Here is an 18,407-nt window from a genome sequence, read left to right as displayed (position 1 = left end):
GGGGGGGGGGAAAGGGATGGATCAGTGGACATCTACACTCAGATGTACATGTTTGCATCTACTCATCCACTTTTGGTTAGGAGCCTGCGAGTCTAACCAATAGTCCACTGATACACACCATATTTTCTGAGACACGTTAGTGTGGGACTGACAATTAAGCTTAATTCATGTAGACTTTCTTGGTAATGTTGCTATCTGGATTTAACAGAATGCGCAATGGCAGCTCACGACCTTGAAGGCTGAACTGGATGGTCATTACACGTCAACTTCTGGGTCAGAGATGACCCCTCTAGGTATTCCAGGTAAAGGTGTGTATCTTATTTATACTTACTAATCTCATCCCACAGAACTTCAACCCATCCAACCCTTACTGCCAGGGTGTCGGGGGCATACTTCAGGCTTATCACGCTGCTCTGCCCAGGCTGCAGCTGTATGGACCCACCAACTTCTCCCCTGTCATCAACCATGTCAGACGGTTTGTTGCTGGCTCTTGTGTTGTTCTGTCTGATGAGTTACACTTGCAGGGGGTAGGGGAGGGGTGTGGTAAAGTGAGGGGGGGGGGTTGTGATTGGGAGGTTGAAGGTGGTGGTGTGGGGAGAGGGGAGTATGGGTGTAGGAAAGGGGGGTAGGGGGTAGGGGAGGAGGGGGTTGGTGGTGTTGGAGGGGGGTAGGCAGTAGTAGTGTGTGGGGGAGGGTAGTGTGGAGGGGTTGGGGGGAGGGTGATGGTATGGAAGGTTCGGTGGTGTGGAGGGGTTGCGGGTGGTAATAAAGGAATAGAGTATAGTGGTGTCGGGAAGAGGGTTAGGGGGTGGTAGTGTTGAGGGGAAGAGGGTGGTGGTGTTGGGAGGTCTGGTGGGAGGGTGATTGTTGAAGGGGTTGTTTTTTTCTTTTTCTTTTTTAAACTTTAGCCTACTATGTCAACTACCCCACAAGATTAAGAAGCTTTGATGATTTCAATGTAGTCACTTGAAAGTTGCTGAAAGGACTTTCTTTTCAAAGAGGGAAAAAAGTATGAACTGAACAAGGCTTAAAATGTCATTGTAACGACTATATCATTTTCTGCCAAAGACCACAGTCTGAAACCAGGTGACCCCACGTCCTTCAATCGCAAATATCTGGACTTCTATTTAAGATAAATGAGTATGCTTTTCATCGAAAACGATACAAATGAACAAGCTGCAAGACGCTACGAATATCTCAATATGCCCAAAAATTGACGAGCGCCTGATTCCGCCTCGTCTTGACACATATTTTTTTCCTTCAGGTTTGCCCAACAGAGTCGTGACGGCAGCAACTATTTTGTCCTCCTCATCATCACAGACGGAGTCATCACCGACATGCCGCAGACAATGGATGCCATTGTGGAGGTGGACATTGTTCTGTTTGGAATACATTGCTCAAGACATTTTATCAAACCATAAATACGGATGGTTGACGGGTGCTTTGGTGTTGTTAGCTTCTTCTTTCCTGTCAAACATCTATCATCTTTATCTCTCCTCCTCTTTTTTTGTGTTTGTTACTCTCTTGTAACACTTCTAATCTTCAGCATTTGTATTACCTGATTGTGTTGCAAATGCAGTAAAAGGTTAACTAAAACTAAAACTAAACCCTGGATGTTATTGTGACTGTAAGCTTGGTTTTATTTTATATGCTTCACTTACATGCCACAGGCCATAGACGCTATTGTGGAGGTAAATGTTGCTTTGTTTTATACACAGTGCTCAAGGTGCTTTTTTACTAACTAAATTGATTTGTCATCATTCAATGAAATCCTAAACTGAATAAATGTTGGGGATCCCTTTTGAAAATTAAAGAAATTCAAAACTGACCTACAGAGGAGTCCACTTAAATCAAAATCTGCAGGACCGCTGGATTTTCTTCGATTTAGCTGGGTTTTTAGTTTGAAGAAGTGGCTCAGTCAGAAGAAGAAAAATTGGGGATTATATCAGGTACAATAATGATGTTCTTTCAAGGCTTACAGTCAGAATTGGAACCCATATCTTTTGATAGCAAATCTTAGACAGATAAAATAAGATTACAGTGGACACCATATATAACAGGCCCTGTAATAACAGGGATTTTTTGAATCCCCGTTTTTTCCTACTCTTTGTCTCTATTAAAAGTTATCGACAATAACAGGGCCTCATCAGAGCCCAATCGGTTATAGCAAGGACAAAGGCTCGTTAACAATGTGGAGAGAGAGAGAGAGAGAGAGAGAGAGATAGAGAGAGAGAGAGAGAGAGAGAGAGAGAGAGAGAGAGAGAGAGAGAGAGAGAGAGAGAGAGAGAGAGAGAGAGAGAGAGAGAGAGAGAGCCCACACAAGCCACGCCACTGCAAGCACACGCAGCGGTCAAGTGAGAGAGGGCTGCGATGTGCTGCAGACTTCGATATAGCCCTAAGCCTAGCCAAAATCCCTGTTCGTGGGTACTTGTGGCAAGGGAAACTACCCATGAATGTTCAGGATTAGTCCACAAATGCTTACTTCCGTTGTATTTATGATTTAACAGGGATCTGATATAACAGGACCTTTTCTCTGGTCCCACCATCCCTGTTATGTCAGGTTTCCACTGTATAATTATTTGTTCCTGTCGGAGACTTTTACTGACTGCACAAGAATGGTAAATCACATACACATAAGATTCGCACATTACACCCTAACTCGCCCGGAGTTGCCCGCTCCGACCAGGCGTCTCTAGAAACGAAGTCTCGCGAGACTCTGTGGCCAAGATTTTGTTTTACATAGTTATTGCAAAATGTTTCTTCTTTCGTTCAATACCGAAACGAAATTTTTCTCGTAAGTAATTTTAGTATTAGAGCCGCTCAAAGTGCGATCGCATTTCTGACATTTCGAAAGTGTCTTGACTTGTTGAAAAGCAACACAATTGAGTTTGAAAAAGGAAATAACGATGAATTTGAGCAAGAACGAACAAATGACAAATCAGAAGAATTAAATATTGATGAAAACATTGTAGCAAGAGTTTGCGGCGATTCAGATTAATCAGATGAAGAATTTAGATCTAGGGCCCGACCGCGAGGCTGAGAGTGGGAGTGATGGGTCGGACATCCCGTTTGAATGAAGTTACATTTCCAACAGTTTGTGCATACACAAAGTTTTTTTTTTCTGAAACTATATTCATTTCTCTTTCTAATTTTTATTTTTTCAGGAATTAAGAAATTTGTTTAGTATTTTTTTAATGTGTTATTTTAACGCTTGTATTCACATGAAGTGGGTTCCTTCCTCTTGCTTAGGATTTGGGGGTAGACTTCCCGTCCAGACCCATAGGTTGTAATGTGTTAAGATTGTATTTTAATTTAAGAATTTCAAAATGAACAGTAAAATAAAGGCTGACCATGATGTCGCATTGCCTCAGATGCATTTCTCTAACCACATGCCGGAATTTATCACAGAAATTTTAGGGGGCTCTCGTGGCCTAGAGGTTAAGGTGGTGGCCTCACGTTCAAAGGTCCCGGGTTCGAATCCGGGTAGCGACTGAAAAATTTTCTTCTCTAAAATTGTCTCCTTTCATCTCCTTTCCTGCTCTCTAGCAATGTTCTGTCGTCTGCTTTCGGCCACAGGAATTTAAAAAAGTTATGAACAGTATAGCATGCACAAAATAAACATGCACACAGCAAACCACTCACATCATGAACAGATTTTGTTGAAGTCCCAAATTTGTTCTTATTCATGTATATTCTTTGTATTCCAAACATGTGCATTGTGAAATTAGTACGAAATGATTTCCACATCCTGCTAATTTCGCTATGTGGGTGCTATACTGTAAAATATATTCATATGTGTGCTTACATTTTTCAAAAAATCAACAATACACATTACTGTTCATTTCGAAAGCAGTCTTATCGCAGATGGTAGGAAACTTCTTTTGTATCTTGCTTTGCCTCGTTGTGGCTGAGCAGCGACAGAATGCCAGTATTGACAAATGTTGTTTTTGGAGCCAACAGAGTTGGTGCCCTTGTGTGAGGAGTTTTCCTTGAATGGCTAGTGTTATCTTGTGGGATTTTTTGTGTTGTATATCCTCGCCCAGCTGTTCAAATTTATTAGGCCCAGAAAGCAAAATTTTACAGGAGAGAGAAAAAACTGTTTCATTCCTTAAATAATTGTACCTACATTATGTAGTTTTTCTAGCTTTTTTCAACATTCAGAACTTGAATTTCAACAAAATATTTCTTGAGCACATGCAACCTACATGCAATAACAAAAATATTCGAAATGCTGGGCTTTGTACATTTTTTCAGCTTGCGGACGTTATGTTAGATCTAAAAAAGATTTTATATTTTGTTTTGTGATAGGCTGACTGTCTGAGTATCTCTGTTCTGTTCCTCAGGCCTCAAGTATGCCAATGTCAATCATTATCATTGGGGTAGGAGATGCGGAATTTGATGGTAACTATGTTTTGATCTATTGTACTTTTATTTATATATTTTTGGTTAACTTAGTGTAGCTCTACTTTATTGAAGTCAAGAGACACGCCTGCATGCTGCTCTCTTCCACTAGTGAAAAATTGTCGATGTATTAAGTTCAATTCCAATTTGGGGGCTAGAATTTTTGTTAGTCTTCATAGATGCTCTCAAAATGCACCTTTTACTGTCTTTTACAGCGATGGATGTTTTGGACGCCGACGACTGCCAGCTGAGGTCACCGGTAACGGGCAAGGTTGCAGAACGAGACATTGTCCAGGTATATTACAGAGCTCCCAATTACCCGCAGAAATCCAGAAATCCAGATTTATAAAATTATCCGAATGTTGCACTATATGTAAAAATAGTCTTTATGCAGATCTTAATACAGTCCATGCCGGCGTTAAGCACGGTCATCGGGAGAAAGCTTAAGCGCGTTTAAAGCCGAAGCGTGCTTAAGTGCGAAGTAGACATAATCCAGAGATTTTCATGTAGAAAATTCCCCGTGCTATTTCCCTTTGTTTGTAAATAGGCTTATAGCGGTCCCGCAAAAGTGTGCACTGTTATTTAGACACCCGCCATGGTAGTTTTTGTTTTTGTTTTGTGGTCGAATGAGAAATGAAAACTTAATTTAGATGGCCAGTCATGATACAGCACACTAGGCCTACTGTAATACACTGCTTGTGCGTACCACTGCCCGCTGTGCCACTCATACCACTGCCTTCATCCCACCTCGCGCGTGATACACAATCAGGATTAATGGATATCGTCTCCCCGACTCTCTTTGTTTGTTTTTTTTGGTCGTGTGTAGCTTTGCCCTAGTGTGTGCATCTGTGTGCGGCTGTGTGCATCTCTCTGCCTTCCTCTCCGCCCGTGTGAGTGTGTTTATCCATCACTTGCGTTCTTTATGTTTCTCTTGACACACTCCACTGCTGCGGTGTAAACTGTGTTTGAACTTCAATGGGTCATCATGAAAATATTGACTGTCTTGTAAATGAAGCGTGCTTGAAGCCGAAGTTACCGTGCTTAAAGGCGTGTAATTTATATAGCAAAAATTCGGTATGAGCCGTTTAGCGTGCTTTAGTCCGAAACATGCTTAAGGCCGGCGTGCTTAAAGCCGGTACAGACTGTATGATGTGTAAATTTTGAGTCCCTGTTTGAGAGTTTCCACGGGGTCAGGACTTTTCTTCAAAGCCAGTTGGAACCACTGATATTAGTCAAGTCTTTCCTGGACCATATCTTTAATGTCTATTGAAGTTCTTGAATGGTCTCGTTACGTCATATTCCGGGTATAGTAATAATAATGATGAGAATAATAATTTTATTTATTTTGCGCATATCCTTGCTTTACAGCATGCTCTTTTCGTTTTAGTCCATTATTACCCCACCGGTCCTTAGAAAACCCAGAAACATTCCTGGCTTTCTGGGAAGCATACAGTTCATGCTGTGGCTTACCTGTGCTAAGACACCCACAAACTGACAAGATCTTTTGTGGTAGGACTTCTTTTTGCTGGACAAAAAGCAAATGAACACATCACTGTTATTAGTTTAGGCTAACCAAATTCTATTGTATTGTTCATACTTTATAAAGAAAAATGGGAAAGGAAGAGTCAAGGAGAAGGTGAGATGGATCAGACATATGACAGGAAACTTGATGACTATTATAACCTGGAAAGACAATGAGACGGTACACTATATGGTTATTATAAGAGGAACCTTGGATGGCAAAAACCCACCCCCAAACTTCGTGATGGAGAAAGATGAAAGCAGATGTCTCAAAACTGGCCAGAACTTTATTCACCCATTCGTGATTACAGTTACCACTTTGTGCGAAAGTAAGTGCATGGAGTTGGCATGACCCTCTGCGACATTTTGGAGAGAGCAACGGAGCATCAATGGACAAGTCTGGAATGCAGGGATGTTGCTTCCTGAAACAATGAACAATGAGTTGGCTTGATACAATAAAGGAATCAACGGTAGCTTCATGAATGTGGCCATACCTTTTTGACATTGAATTTTCTTCAAAAAGGTGGATGTATGAAGTAGGGCTGGTCTTTGTTGTCTTTTATTTTACATGCATGTATCGGCTGTTTCTGTTTTGAGTATGGTTTTGTATAACATCTATGGACAGAGTGTCACTTTGGTCCAGTTATGTCAACAGACTTGTCCTGTCACAAATGAGTTTAGTAGCAGCAGGGTGTACATTTTAAACAATGCACGCCTGACTGAATGATTACCAGTGTCTGTGGTATAATAACACTTAAGGGCTTCGCTATGGCACAGTCGAGACTCGAGTTTGATTCCGGAGAATTTTTTTCCGAGTATCTCAGTCTTTTTGCTGAGACTGAGATGTTGTATACCTCTCAGCTTGGGTTGGCCGAAACAGGCAGGATCAGAGTGCAGCCTCCTAAATGATCTAAATTATGTCAATGAGGGCCTAAAAACACCTACATTTAAAAAACAAAAAGTTAATGTTTATATTATTTTATTTTGAATCTTTGTCTTTGTGATCTCACAGTTTGTTCCATTCCGGGACTTCATCGGTGGACGCTACGGCGCAGACATGGGGGTCAGCAAAGTGTATCTGGCTAAGGAAGTGCTGGCTGAGATCCCGGAGCAAGTGGTGGGCTATATGAAACGTCGTGGGCTCATCCCGAAGCCCGCCCCACCCACCACGGCCCCTGCCCCTTCCATGGCTCCTCCACCTGGCTACTCGGCCGCGACTGCTATGCCAGGACATCCTCCCCCACCTAGAACAGTTACAGAGATTTAGTACAGTAGATTTTATTAATAGATAGGGGAAAAAAAGAGGTTGAAAGTTCTACACCCAACTACTTTGTTATCTCTTCTCTGTGTTGCTCAAAACAATCAAAGTCTGAGTGTTCTACACCCAACCTGATGACTATCTCTTCTGTGTGTTGCTCAAAATAGTTGAAATGGATGTGATGCAGAAAGGATTTCAATTATTGACTTTGAATAGATTTTATGGAAAGGAAGAGAAGTTCAAACTTTGTACACTGGACTTGTTTTATACCACTCCTGTGTTATGATCGGTAACGATGAGTGTTTTCTTTCAGCTCAGTGGGCAGAATGACATCAATGACCTCTTTTTTTGTGGTCTGGTCACAGTTTTTTTTCTCTGTCCCTTTCAACAAGTTTTTTGGGGAGGAGACGGTTTTGCAGAGACATTGAAAAATATTGCTCTAGATTCACTATGAACAGTCAAGTTTCAATAAAGACATTGAACTGCACATTTTCAGGAGAAGAAATGAACTCTAATTCATAGGTGTACTAGATGCTAAGGTATAAAAGTCTGAATGTGCGTCAAAGTTTCAAGGTTTATTTTCTTAGACTCGAGTCTCATTTCGACTGGTTGCGCTGTATAAAGAACTTGAGCTTGTTAGAAACTGCTTCATGGCTTGTTTGACTTGATTTGGCATATTAATAGTATGCTTCATTTGTTGGGTATGTTTTGAATTTTTTTCGTTTTTGATGATGTATTCAGATGTTCACAATTTAAAAGGTTTTTTTACTAAGGTTTTAGAGCATTTTTTCATGTTGATACTGTTCCTGCCAGTCATAAGTGAACACCGTGTTGACTTTTTTTTTTTTTACCTTGAACCCTCTTTGAGACAAGTTCCCCTTCTCATTTTATGGTTTGATAAGTTATGATGAGAGTAAACTATGGGACCTGGTGCTCATATTTATGGCAATAACTAAAAATGTTATATTTTGTGACTTGGATCGTTTTTCCATTCTTGTCTTCAAATTCTTCCTTACACAATGGAAGGTTTTTGTACAGCTGGCTACTGGGATTTTTAAAATTCCTGCATGCTTCTGGGGAAGCAGAGACTGTTTCTTACTTTTCTAAGGTCAGCTGGTGTAATAATGGTTGTAAAGCATATAGATTATGAATATGGGCTATAGAAATGATGATAGGCCTAGTAATAATAATAATTATTATTATTTCTTCTGCATTCAAGCAGCTGTTGAGACATTTACGATTTTCTGGTGTGTAGGCAACAAGTTGTCTGTTTTAGGTAGGTTTGCTTCCCTGATCGTCCCACCAGGTTGTCCAAAACTATTTGAGCTGTTGTTGGTTAGACTGAGAGAGCCAGAGTCTGTGGTATAGAGGTCATTGCATGCAAAAGATGTGAGTTCACTTCTCATGTGGGGAAGTTTTGTAGCGAGTATCAGTCTGTCTGCTGGGGTGTTGGATCCCTTACAGCCTAGATTGGCCTTGACTTGCAAGGTTGAAGCAGCCACCCGAAGGACATCGCAAGAGGGGCAGACCCAAGGTGACCTGGAGCCGCACAGTAGAGTCTGAAATGAAGTCCTGGAACTATTCGTGGGGGACGTTGACCAAGATGGCCCAAAACAGACAGAGCTGGAGATCCTTTGTTGCTGCCCTAAACGCCAGATGACGTAATGGGTAGTAAGTAAGACTGTGTGGGTGTGGGTGTAAAACATCTACTACAATTTTAAATACAGAAAAAAGGTATAATGCTAAGGTCAAACTTATGAAACTTTTTATGCTGGCTGGAACATGAGCTCGGTGGTCAGTCTGAGCTGATAGATACCAGTGGCCTTTCTTCTGTCCACGCACCTGGTTGGTCAGTATCGGGTGTTGTGTCTCCAACGTCCATTTGTCCAGGTGGTCCTGTGATTGGGTTTTTAACCTTTCAAGGTAAGCAGCCGGTCTAGATTGTTATTTTTAACAAGCACAGCTATTTGTTGATGTTAATGTGTTGTTATCTATAGGTTTTCCAATCTTTTAGGCCTTCGCTTTTTTTGTATTGATATTATATTGTAATATATTAATCTGATTTTCAGCTGCCTTGTTATGCTACATTTATGTGTCTTCTGTTAATTTCTGTTTTGGGTGCTTTTCTACTATACATGTCTTATATTCAAGGTGGTGTTACTGTCTCTCTGTGCTTTAACTGCGAAAAATTTGTTAAACAATTTTAAATTATTTCCATTCTTTGCTGTACCTTGATAAACAATTTGAACGATGTTAATTTGCTGGAAAGTTACCCAGAACTTATCTTTTATACTAGAGGACCTCTCTATATATATATAGTCCTAATTGTCCAAGACAGCCTCCCATTTTTGAAGAGAAAAGTTATTATGTTAGACAGGTGGACCTCTTGGACTGTTTCTTCATAAAAATGTAGCGAAAATGCAGGGGGAGGGGGGGGGGGGAGAAATAAGAAATGGTGATTTGAACAATGTGATTGTCTGTGAGAAGTCGCTGTTTTGTTGTAACCCTGGAGGAGTCTTGGACAGCTATTCGTTCTGTTGCAACCCTGGAAGCTTGGCTAGCGGTATAAAAATGGAGAGGGGGGGGGGGAGTTTGTCTTGGGGTTTTTTTTTGGTGCTACTTTTTCGCCCCTAATGAAATTTGTGTCCAATAATACTCATCCTTGTGTGGGTATATGTATATATATATTATATATATATCTTTAAAGCTGTATGGCTGTAAGCTACCCGTTTTTTCTACTTTCGTGATTGATTCCAGTTATGGCTATAGCATTTTCAAAAATCTGTCTGCTTGTCTGAGTACGGTACTTCCAAAAGAGCTTTTCCCACTGCTGGTATTCATTTTTCCAAGTTCATGTAAACATTTTTTTGGGAACAATTTGAATTTGAATCAGAGCCCCACCAAATTGTGTTTGATGTATGTCTTGAAAGTTATTTGCCAGACCCAGTTACATTTATTGCAGCTATTTCAGCTTTTTTATCAGGAGGACCCATTTTTTTCCATGTGTGGGTAGTTGGTGGGTGTTCTGGTATGGTTTGCTCCTTCTGCCCTATCAAACATCTATCTTCCATCTTTATAAATCTTTTCTCCTTTTTTTCTATGTATATTATTCTCTCATAACACCTCTAATCTTTGACACTTATATATGACCTGTTTGTGTTTCAAAAGCAGTAAAACTCTTACTAAAACTAAAACTTATTTCTCTGACAATGAAAAGTCTATGCCTATAGATCAGTTTTGTTTTTTTGTGCCAGAGGTTGTGTTGTGTATACTACACTGACTGAAAGATAAAACAATACTTGTTTGACGAAAAAGACCAAAGGTGGAAATTCTCAACATGACGAAAGGGTCCATATTATGCTGATGCACCCTCTAACTCTAAAGCCTATTTGGCTTTCATGACTGTTACTTTGGGGATGTCAACCCATTCCGTAGTGAAGTTACAGCACAGTGCGATGGTGGTCCATGTCTGGAGTGGCCACCATAAAGACTGGAGGAATCACCAGTAGGGTCAAAAGAATCTGCCTTGGGAGATGAAAATGTGTGCATAATATATATGACTTAAGATTTCTGCACGTTTTTTTGTTTGTATTTTTGGGGGGGGGGTTAAAAAATTATTATTTTTATAAACTGCTTATGGTTTACAGATGCATTGTACATATTTTTTCCCCTTCTATTAGAATCGACCAGTGATGGTTTTGGTGTTTATCATTGTTCAAATGAGAGTTGATATATCTCTTTAATGTTACGCAGTATGTGTGTGCTTTTTTTAACATTCAATCTAGGGTAGTGACACAGTATTAGTACTACTTTAGCAACTAGCGTAGGTGAGCTTTCTTTTATGATCACTGTTGATGACTTTGTGTGTGTGTGTGTGTGTTTGTTTGTTTTTGTGTGTATGTGTGTCTGTGTTGTGTGTTTATGTATGTCTGTGTCGTGTATGTGTGTTTGCGTGTTTGTCTGTGTTGTTTGTAGGTGTGTGTGTGTTCGTGTGTCTATATTGTTTAGTGTGTGTGTGTGTTTGTGTGTGTGTGTGTGTGTGTGTGTGTGTGTGTGTGTGTGTGTGTGTGTGTGTGTGTGTGTGTGTGTGTGTGTATTTGCAGTGTATTTGCTGACATTGGAGGGAGAGAGAGAGAGGGAGAGGGAGGGAGGGAGATATTTTTTTTAGCTTTACTCTTTGCTAAAATATATGTTTCCATTGCACCACTGCTTGGGTTAACTCACATTTATTGTACATATACAATATATTTCATATATATATATACATGAGTGTATATTCCAGATAATCCTTTTTGCCAAGCCATCCTGGGTTTTTTTCAGCCTCATCCAAGAGAGGTCACTGGGACTGGTAGAGGCATGTCTTTGAAGGACCTAGATATTCTTTGAAACTGTGTAATATATTTTTAGTCGAAATCATTTCAGACGGCTACCCAATGTCGAGGAAAAATTGGTTGTCTTAGACATGTGGATGTCTTAGACAGTATCCATATAATGTAGAAAAAACACAAGGGGGAAAAGTTGAAGTAGCTATTTATACAGGTGATTGTCTTAGACAGGTGGTGGCTGTTAGAGCAGGCATGACAGTATTTCTCCATTGATTAGAATTATATTGAGATTGATTTTTACTGCTTCTGATAGTTCTGCTCACTCACCTGTGGATTATGACTGTCCTAGATGTTTTTTTCCTCTTACTCTCGTACTTATAAATGTATGTCTCTTACTCTCGTACTTGTAACTGTATGTCTCTTACTCTCGTACTTGTAACTGTATGTCTTTTACTCTCGTACTTGTAACTGTATGTCTCTTACTCTCGTACTTGTAACTGTATGTCTTACTCTCGTACTTGTAACTGTATGTCTCTTACTCTCGTACTTGTAACTGTATGTGTTACTCTCGTACTTGTAACTGTATGTCTCTTATTCTCGTACTTGTAACTGTATGTCTTACTCTTGTACTTGTAACTGTATGTCTTACTCTCGTACTTGTAACTGTATGTCTCTTACTCTCGTACTTGTAACTGTATGTCTTTTACTCTCGTACTTGTAACTGTATGTCTCTTACTCTCGTACTTGTAACTGTATGTCTCTTACTCTCGTACTTGTAACTGTATGTCTTACTCTCGTACTTGTAACTGTATGTCTTACTCTTGTACTTGTAACTGTATGTCTTACTCTCGTAGGTTTTTCTCAGGACACGGCACATGTTTTAACAACTCGCTCATGTCTCTCTCGGGCTACTGGCATCTGTGATGCAGTGATCAGGTGCTTCACTGTCTCACGCAGGCGTCCCAAGTTTGATTCCCAAGTGGGGAGAAACTTTTATCGAGTATCTCGGTCTTGGCCTTGACAGGCAGGGTAGGAAGGCTGCCCCCTAAGGGATCTTAACTGTGTTGATGGGTGTGTAAAAATCGCTTACCGGGTACATTAAAAAAAAAAGAAAAAAGAAAAATTTTGAGGCATTCTGACAAAATGAGTTACTTCTCGCAATCCACTAATGGAGATATTGTCGAAAAATCGATACTAGGGTCAAATTTGTCGATTTTCTCTTGATGCCATATTCTTTACTTTAAGTAAAAGTTGTTCCCGCATCCGATCCGGACATTGGGGATTGCCTTGTTAGTGAGACAACTTCCTGGGCCTTCAGCATATTGTGGTATGGTGGCCAATTCCTTCTGGGAAGAAGGGGGCGAAAAAAATCTGTGTCCAAACCGAGGCTGGAACCTGGACTTTCTGCTTCGGAGAGGAGCGCACTAACCGCTCCGCCACCGCACCCTCATTCTTTAAGTACACTCATATATTATCCCTTTGTAAAAAATCAACCTATATGTGGTTTAACTATACTCGCTTGTTATTTAACTATGTACACCTACCTCTTGTAGCGATCCAACTTGCACTGACTGGTGACAACTCTCTGCTCTGCGCCTCGACTGCAACTCACGCAGTCTTCCACAGTCCGTGGCTCACGCCTCGGCCTTCCCTTGTTTTCTTCAATGTCAAGTAGGCAGCCTACCGTACTCGACTACTTTCCCGAAATCACACAGCTAACCACAAGCCCCCGTGATCTCAAGATCAAACAAAACAAAATGAACAACAACAAAAACTTTCTGAAGTTCTTCAACGTGCGAACAGGACATGGTTCAATGCTATCTACGCTTTGTACACTTGATTACTCCATTTACTGAGTTTCATTATCCACTAACCAACTGGGGTTTTTCCTGACTCGATCAGGATACCGCCTGGGAGGGGGTTCACCTGCGCCTTCATTTCTCGTCAGGGTCTGCAAGGTCTGTGGCTCACTGCCACCTCCCTCATCATCCTCTTCCTCTGAAGTTACATCTCGTACCACTCTGCTAACATCGAGAACGTGACGAGCCATACCATCGACAGCAACATTGTTGATAGAGTTTACTCCAGTAACCGTACCTCTATTCCACTTGGTCGTGCATTTGCTCTGGGGTGGTTTAACCCAAACATCATCTCCAACTTCAAATTTTCCTTGCCTGTCTTGAATTTCTTCTTCATTAACAACGATATGGTTTCTTCACCAATCATAACGGTAGACAGCTCTCTGTGGCACTGATGCTGGGTCCAAACCTGCTCTTGGTGGTGAGTTGTACCAAAACACAGCTTCTTGTGGGGAAATGTTTCCTCTTTCTGCAATGGACTTCACTGTACAGTGGTGTCTCTCAACAATCCCGTTCCCCGCAGGCCTATATGCAGCTCTGAACAATGGTTTGATATTCCATTTCTGAAACATCTTCCAAAAACAATCTGAGTGAAACACTGTGCCATTATCCATTAAGATCTCGCGCACTGGTCCTCTCTCAAACTTGAGTTCTTCAACTACTTCCGTCACAAACCTTGCTGTCTCTCTCTTCAGTTTCTTCCAAATTGCGAATCTCCCTGTCCACAATCAACAATTGACAGGTATGGCACTTGATGATGGTGAGTTATGTCTATTGCCAATCTTGTCCAGTCTGTAGCAACATCTAGGTTGCCCGCCTCATGGACATCTGGTGCAGGATCGATAGACTGACATTGCTCACAAGCTTGTACGTTTAACATCAGCACGTTTCGTTTCTGGTAGCACCTTCCGAGCCAAATACAAAGTAGGGTCTACCCCAATATGGTGCGTATCGTGCACAGCTAACCACACTATAAGCATGGTGTTACGTGTATCTATTTCTAAAGGGCTCGAATCCAAGAAAAAACTCATTATGTAAGCATGTTTCACAATTCTCTCAGGCTTAACAATCGTTCAACGCCCATGGTCTTTTATTTTTTTTCGTTCTCTTCCTATGATGAAAGGCGTTTTTTTTTTGCACTGTGATGTCTTTCTTTGTGAACTTGATTACTGGTGATACAGGTATTTTCCATTCTGAATTTTTATACGCCTTTTTGAACTACTTACATGTGTTGGTACTAAATTTGTACTTTTGAACTTTATATGTTGTTGTATTTTTTATTATCTTTATTATTTTAATTACCATAATGTCAATTAAGCAGTACTGTTTTTGTGAAATGATTACAAACTTTATTTGTGATTTTAAAATATGTTGAATAATTTTGCATAGCACGCCAAAATAAATTGCTTTTTATTGATAATATCGTTGTTAGGATTCAAACAATGAGTTAGAAAAGAATTATGACTACTTTTGTAGTTTTCACGACTGGGTAATTAGATGAACACCTGTGAGGAATATCAGTTAGAAAGTGTTTAGAATATTTGAGATAGATGCCACATAAAGGACAGAATATCATGGGAAAGAAAGCAGTTACAAATTTTGAGAGTAATGTCCTGGGTTATCTTCAGATCCAGTTTCCTTGTTTAGAGTCAACATTTCTTCAGAGGAAGAGAGAACATTGAAAATGTCTATTGGTACCTGTATTGATTAAAGGAGACAATATCATTGAATATTAAAATCTCTAATATTGTTACCTACTTTCCAATGAAAAGCATGTTTTCCTGAGCTGAATTTATTTGGATGAAATACATAATGTAATATATATAGAATTTATTTTGATTTGTTATGTAGGATGTACTTTGTGTGGAATATGAATTTGCAAATTATGTCTTTAAAAATGTTCCCCTCTTCACAGTCTTTTACTCCTATCTCATTACTAGCATTTCAGTGTCAGTGATTTGGTATTGCCACATGCTGGCAGCCTTATTCTTCATACAGTCTTGCATGCACATAACAAAATTGGTAAGAAGCGAAAACTTTTCATCTTGTACAAATTTCGCTATGTAGGCCTCATCATCATCCAGTGCCAGATCTGCGACAGACATCGGCGATCATGGTTTTCCATTCATTCCTTTTCTCAGATGCTCTCAAAAAAGCTACGTTTCCCTGATCTTTCCCTGTTACCCATTTGTTTAGGTTCCCTAAGTATGTTGTTCTGGGCCTACCCCTGCCTCGCTTGCCCTCAATTTTGCCAGTGAGAGCTAGATGTTCAAGACCCTTATGTCTATTCAGGTGTCCCAAAAACTGCATTTGTCGTTTCGTTATTGTTTTCAACAATGATCGTCCCATATGTAGGCCTACATGTTTTAAATACAAAGAATATAATGTATGAGAAAAACATTTTGGACCTGAAAATCTGTTCACTGTGTGCGTGTTTCACCCTGTGCATGTTCGCTATGAGCGTCCTAGACCGTTTTTGATTCTATTTGCTCACTTAATTCTTTCAATGCTGCTAGTGTAACAGTGTGAAACCTGTCTATGTGTTCTGCGCTAATTACCGATCGGTGCAATCTTAAGATTGCTTTGCGCGTTTAAACGTTTGTATAATTGCGCTTAGGATTGCTCTGCGCGTTTTAATGATCGTATAATTGTACCGCAATCTGAAGGCTGCGTTAAAATTTTATATTTTTGGAATAATAAAAAAAAATAAATAACATTCATCTTTATTCTTTTACTCTCATCAAGGAACGTTCACATATATTTTCAAAAGTGTGAAAATATTAATATTAAAATTAAAATTAACTTATGAAACTGAAGAGCTCTCAAGAATGATTCAATTCCAGGTACAGTGGAATCCTGTTATAACGAGAGGGAGGGGACCGGAACAAAATGTCCGCTATAGCAGGATTCTCGCTATAAGGGATCCAGTAATTAATTCAAGAGAAACTGTAAAGTAGGCCTAATCTATGAGTTTGGTGTTTTGTTTATTTCCTTTTGCTATCTCCCCTGAAGATGATTTTGTTTCAGTATGACCTCTAGGTCTTACTTTATCAAAAATTGAATCAGGTTTCTTTCTCTAGCGTCAGATCTAGTGATGTTGACAGACAGCTCAGCGTTGGCGATCAGAAAGAAAGGGCTCTGGGCTAACTCACCCGCTGTGTTTTCCCCCACTCCACCACACCCTGTGGTGCATTCCGTCAGCTTGCCCACGTCACACATTCACTCCATCCATCACATTTATTTGACCTCTCCATCCCCACATCGGAGAAGTGAGAGGCCTGGTAGGCTTTGATAGATTTAATCTAAACAAGGCTTACGCTGGCCTATCATGCGATGCGTTCTGCTTGTCTGCGCATGTCACACCCTCCCTACTCAGTCGCTCCGGCCTTCATTGTTGACACATATATGCTCTCCCATTCTTTGTTTCTCTAGATCACCAACAAGTTTCTCAACTGGCGAGGTTTTACATTATGTATAATTGGTGTATGCACTGCGCACAGCAGCAGCAATATTCCGCCATAACAGACTCGCGTGTTTGTCTGATTGCGCTATAGCAGTATTTTATTTACAAAGGTAAAGAAGAGAAAAAAAATGGGGTTTTAGAATGGTGCCTTTATAACAGACTTCTCGTTTTTTTCGGACTCGTTATAAGTGGACTCCACTGTGTTGAACACAAAGTTCACAAAGTACATTTAATTTATTTTGTATTTTTTAAAATATTTTAAAAAAAATTCTTTTACTCACATAAAGGAACATTTGTAATGGGCAGAGCAATCTTAAGATTGCTGCGCAATTATTTGATTGTTAAAACACGCAGCACAATCTTAATCTTAAGATTGCACTGATAGGTAATTAGCATGGAACATATATATTGCGTAGAAGTGATGAAATAATTGCACTCTGTGTGTAAATCCCTCACCAGCAGCTGGCCCTGACCTCTGTTTTCAGAAAATTTTGTAGGGTGATCCCTCACAACCATCTGTTTCATGTTGCCTCAGTCAATATCTCCTTGACTGCTCTTCTCCGGAATTGCTTTCAGTGTAACTTTTTCAAGCTTTAAGGGAAAAGGGCATCAATGTGGCTGGTACAAGTGCACTAGACCTGCCTTTATTGTTGCCGTTTTTGTGAAATGTGCAAGACATGTTACCTTCTTCTCTACTGTACAGTCGTATATACAGGTACCCGCTTGTGTTCTCCAAAACGTTTTCACTGGTATTCTGTTTGACCGGTTTATAGAGGATGTTTTAGGATATGGGACTGCTGCTTGGGCAGTTGCTTACTCTTAATAAAACAGAAACATAACTATGGCTATGTTTATATGGCTCTTGAACAGACATTTCGTCTTGTCTGTATAAACATAAAGATGGGAAAGTCTTAGCTGTGAAGTGGTTAAAATAAAGTGGCGCGCAAGTCTTAATATTGACTGTGTTGAGACTGACACCACTACTCTCATTATGAGGACCAAGAATGTACCGTGGGGTCCGCTTAAACCAAACATAGTGAATCTGTTAACAGTAATTTCTCCTTCTGTTTCAGCAACCTTTCTAAACTGAAAACCCAGATAAATGAAGAAAGCCTGACAGTCTCTCAGATTTTGGCTTAGGCAGTCTCCACTGTACATGCCATTTCTCAGCATATTATTCTGATTTTGGTAGGCATATACTTGTAAAATTTGAATTTGCTAAAGTCTTGGATGAATAGTTGAAATTTGCGCTATTTCCAGATTATGGAAAAAGACCAGTATAGGCCTATATTCACAAATGCAGCAGCAAGTAATTGATGCTACAGAAAAAGCTAGACATATTTTTTTACTTCAACAGTGATATATTGTGCTTGATTTTGGTTCATACCCTTTATATTGAAAAAAGCTATTTCTGTCTGTAGTTGCAATGACGTCTCTATTTGATCTGACTCAGTTTGGAAAGATATGGTCTTTTTCCACATTGGAGAGTAGAGATAAGTTGTCTTGGACGTTGTGCAATATATTCCCACTCATCATTATCTTGTCCATTCAGTTACAAGACGTCAAATTAATATTAACAT

The 18,407-nt window shown here is 40.0% G+C and overlaps 1 protein-coding gene across 1 annotated transcript in view; it reads left to right on the top strand.

The window, feature by feature from the left end:
• LOC101849700 (copine-8) overlaps positions 1 to 7,424 on the top strand; it is a gene marked incomplete in the record, with an annotated part of 30,968 nt that extends 23,544 nt beyond the window's left edge. The window contains 5 exon segments of the mRNA XM_013083447.2: positions 348 to 475; positions 1,265 to 1,367; positions 4,344 to 4,401; positions 4,617 to 4,696; positions 6,935 to 7,424. Coding sequence (XP_012938901.1) covers positions 348 to 475; positions 1,265 to 1,367; positions 4,344 to 4,401; positions 4,617 to 4,696; positions 6,935 to 7,189 — 624 coding nt within the window.
• Positions 7,425 to 18,407: the final 10,983 nt, after the last annotated feature.

Source organism: Aplysia californica, unplaced genomic scaffold (assembly GCF_000002075.1).
Source record: "Aplysia californica isolate F4 #8 unplaced genomic scaffold, AplCal3.0 scaffold00232, whole genome shotgun sequence".
Classification (NCBI taxonomy): Eukaryota; Metazoa; Mollusca; class Gastropoda; order Aplysiida; family Aplysiidae; genus Aplysia; species Aplysia californica.
Note: the sequence above shows the minus strand (reverse complement) of the source record. Positions and strands in the feature narration are given on the sequence as shown.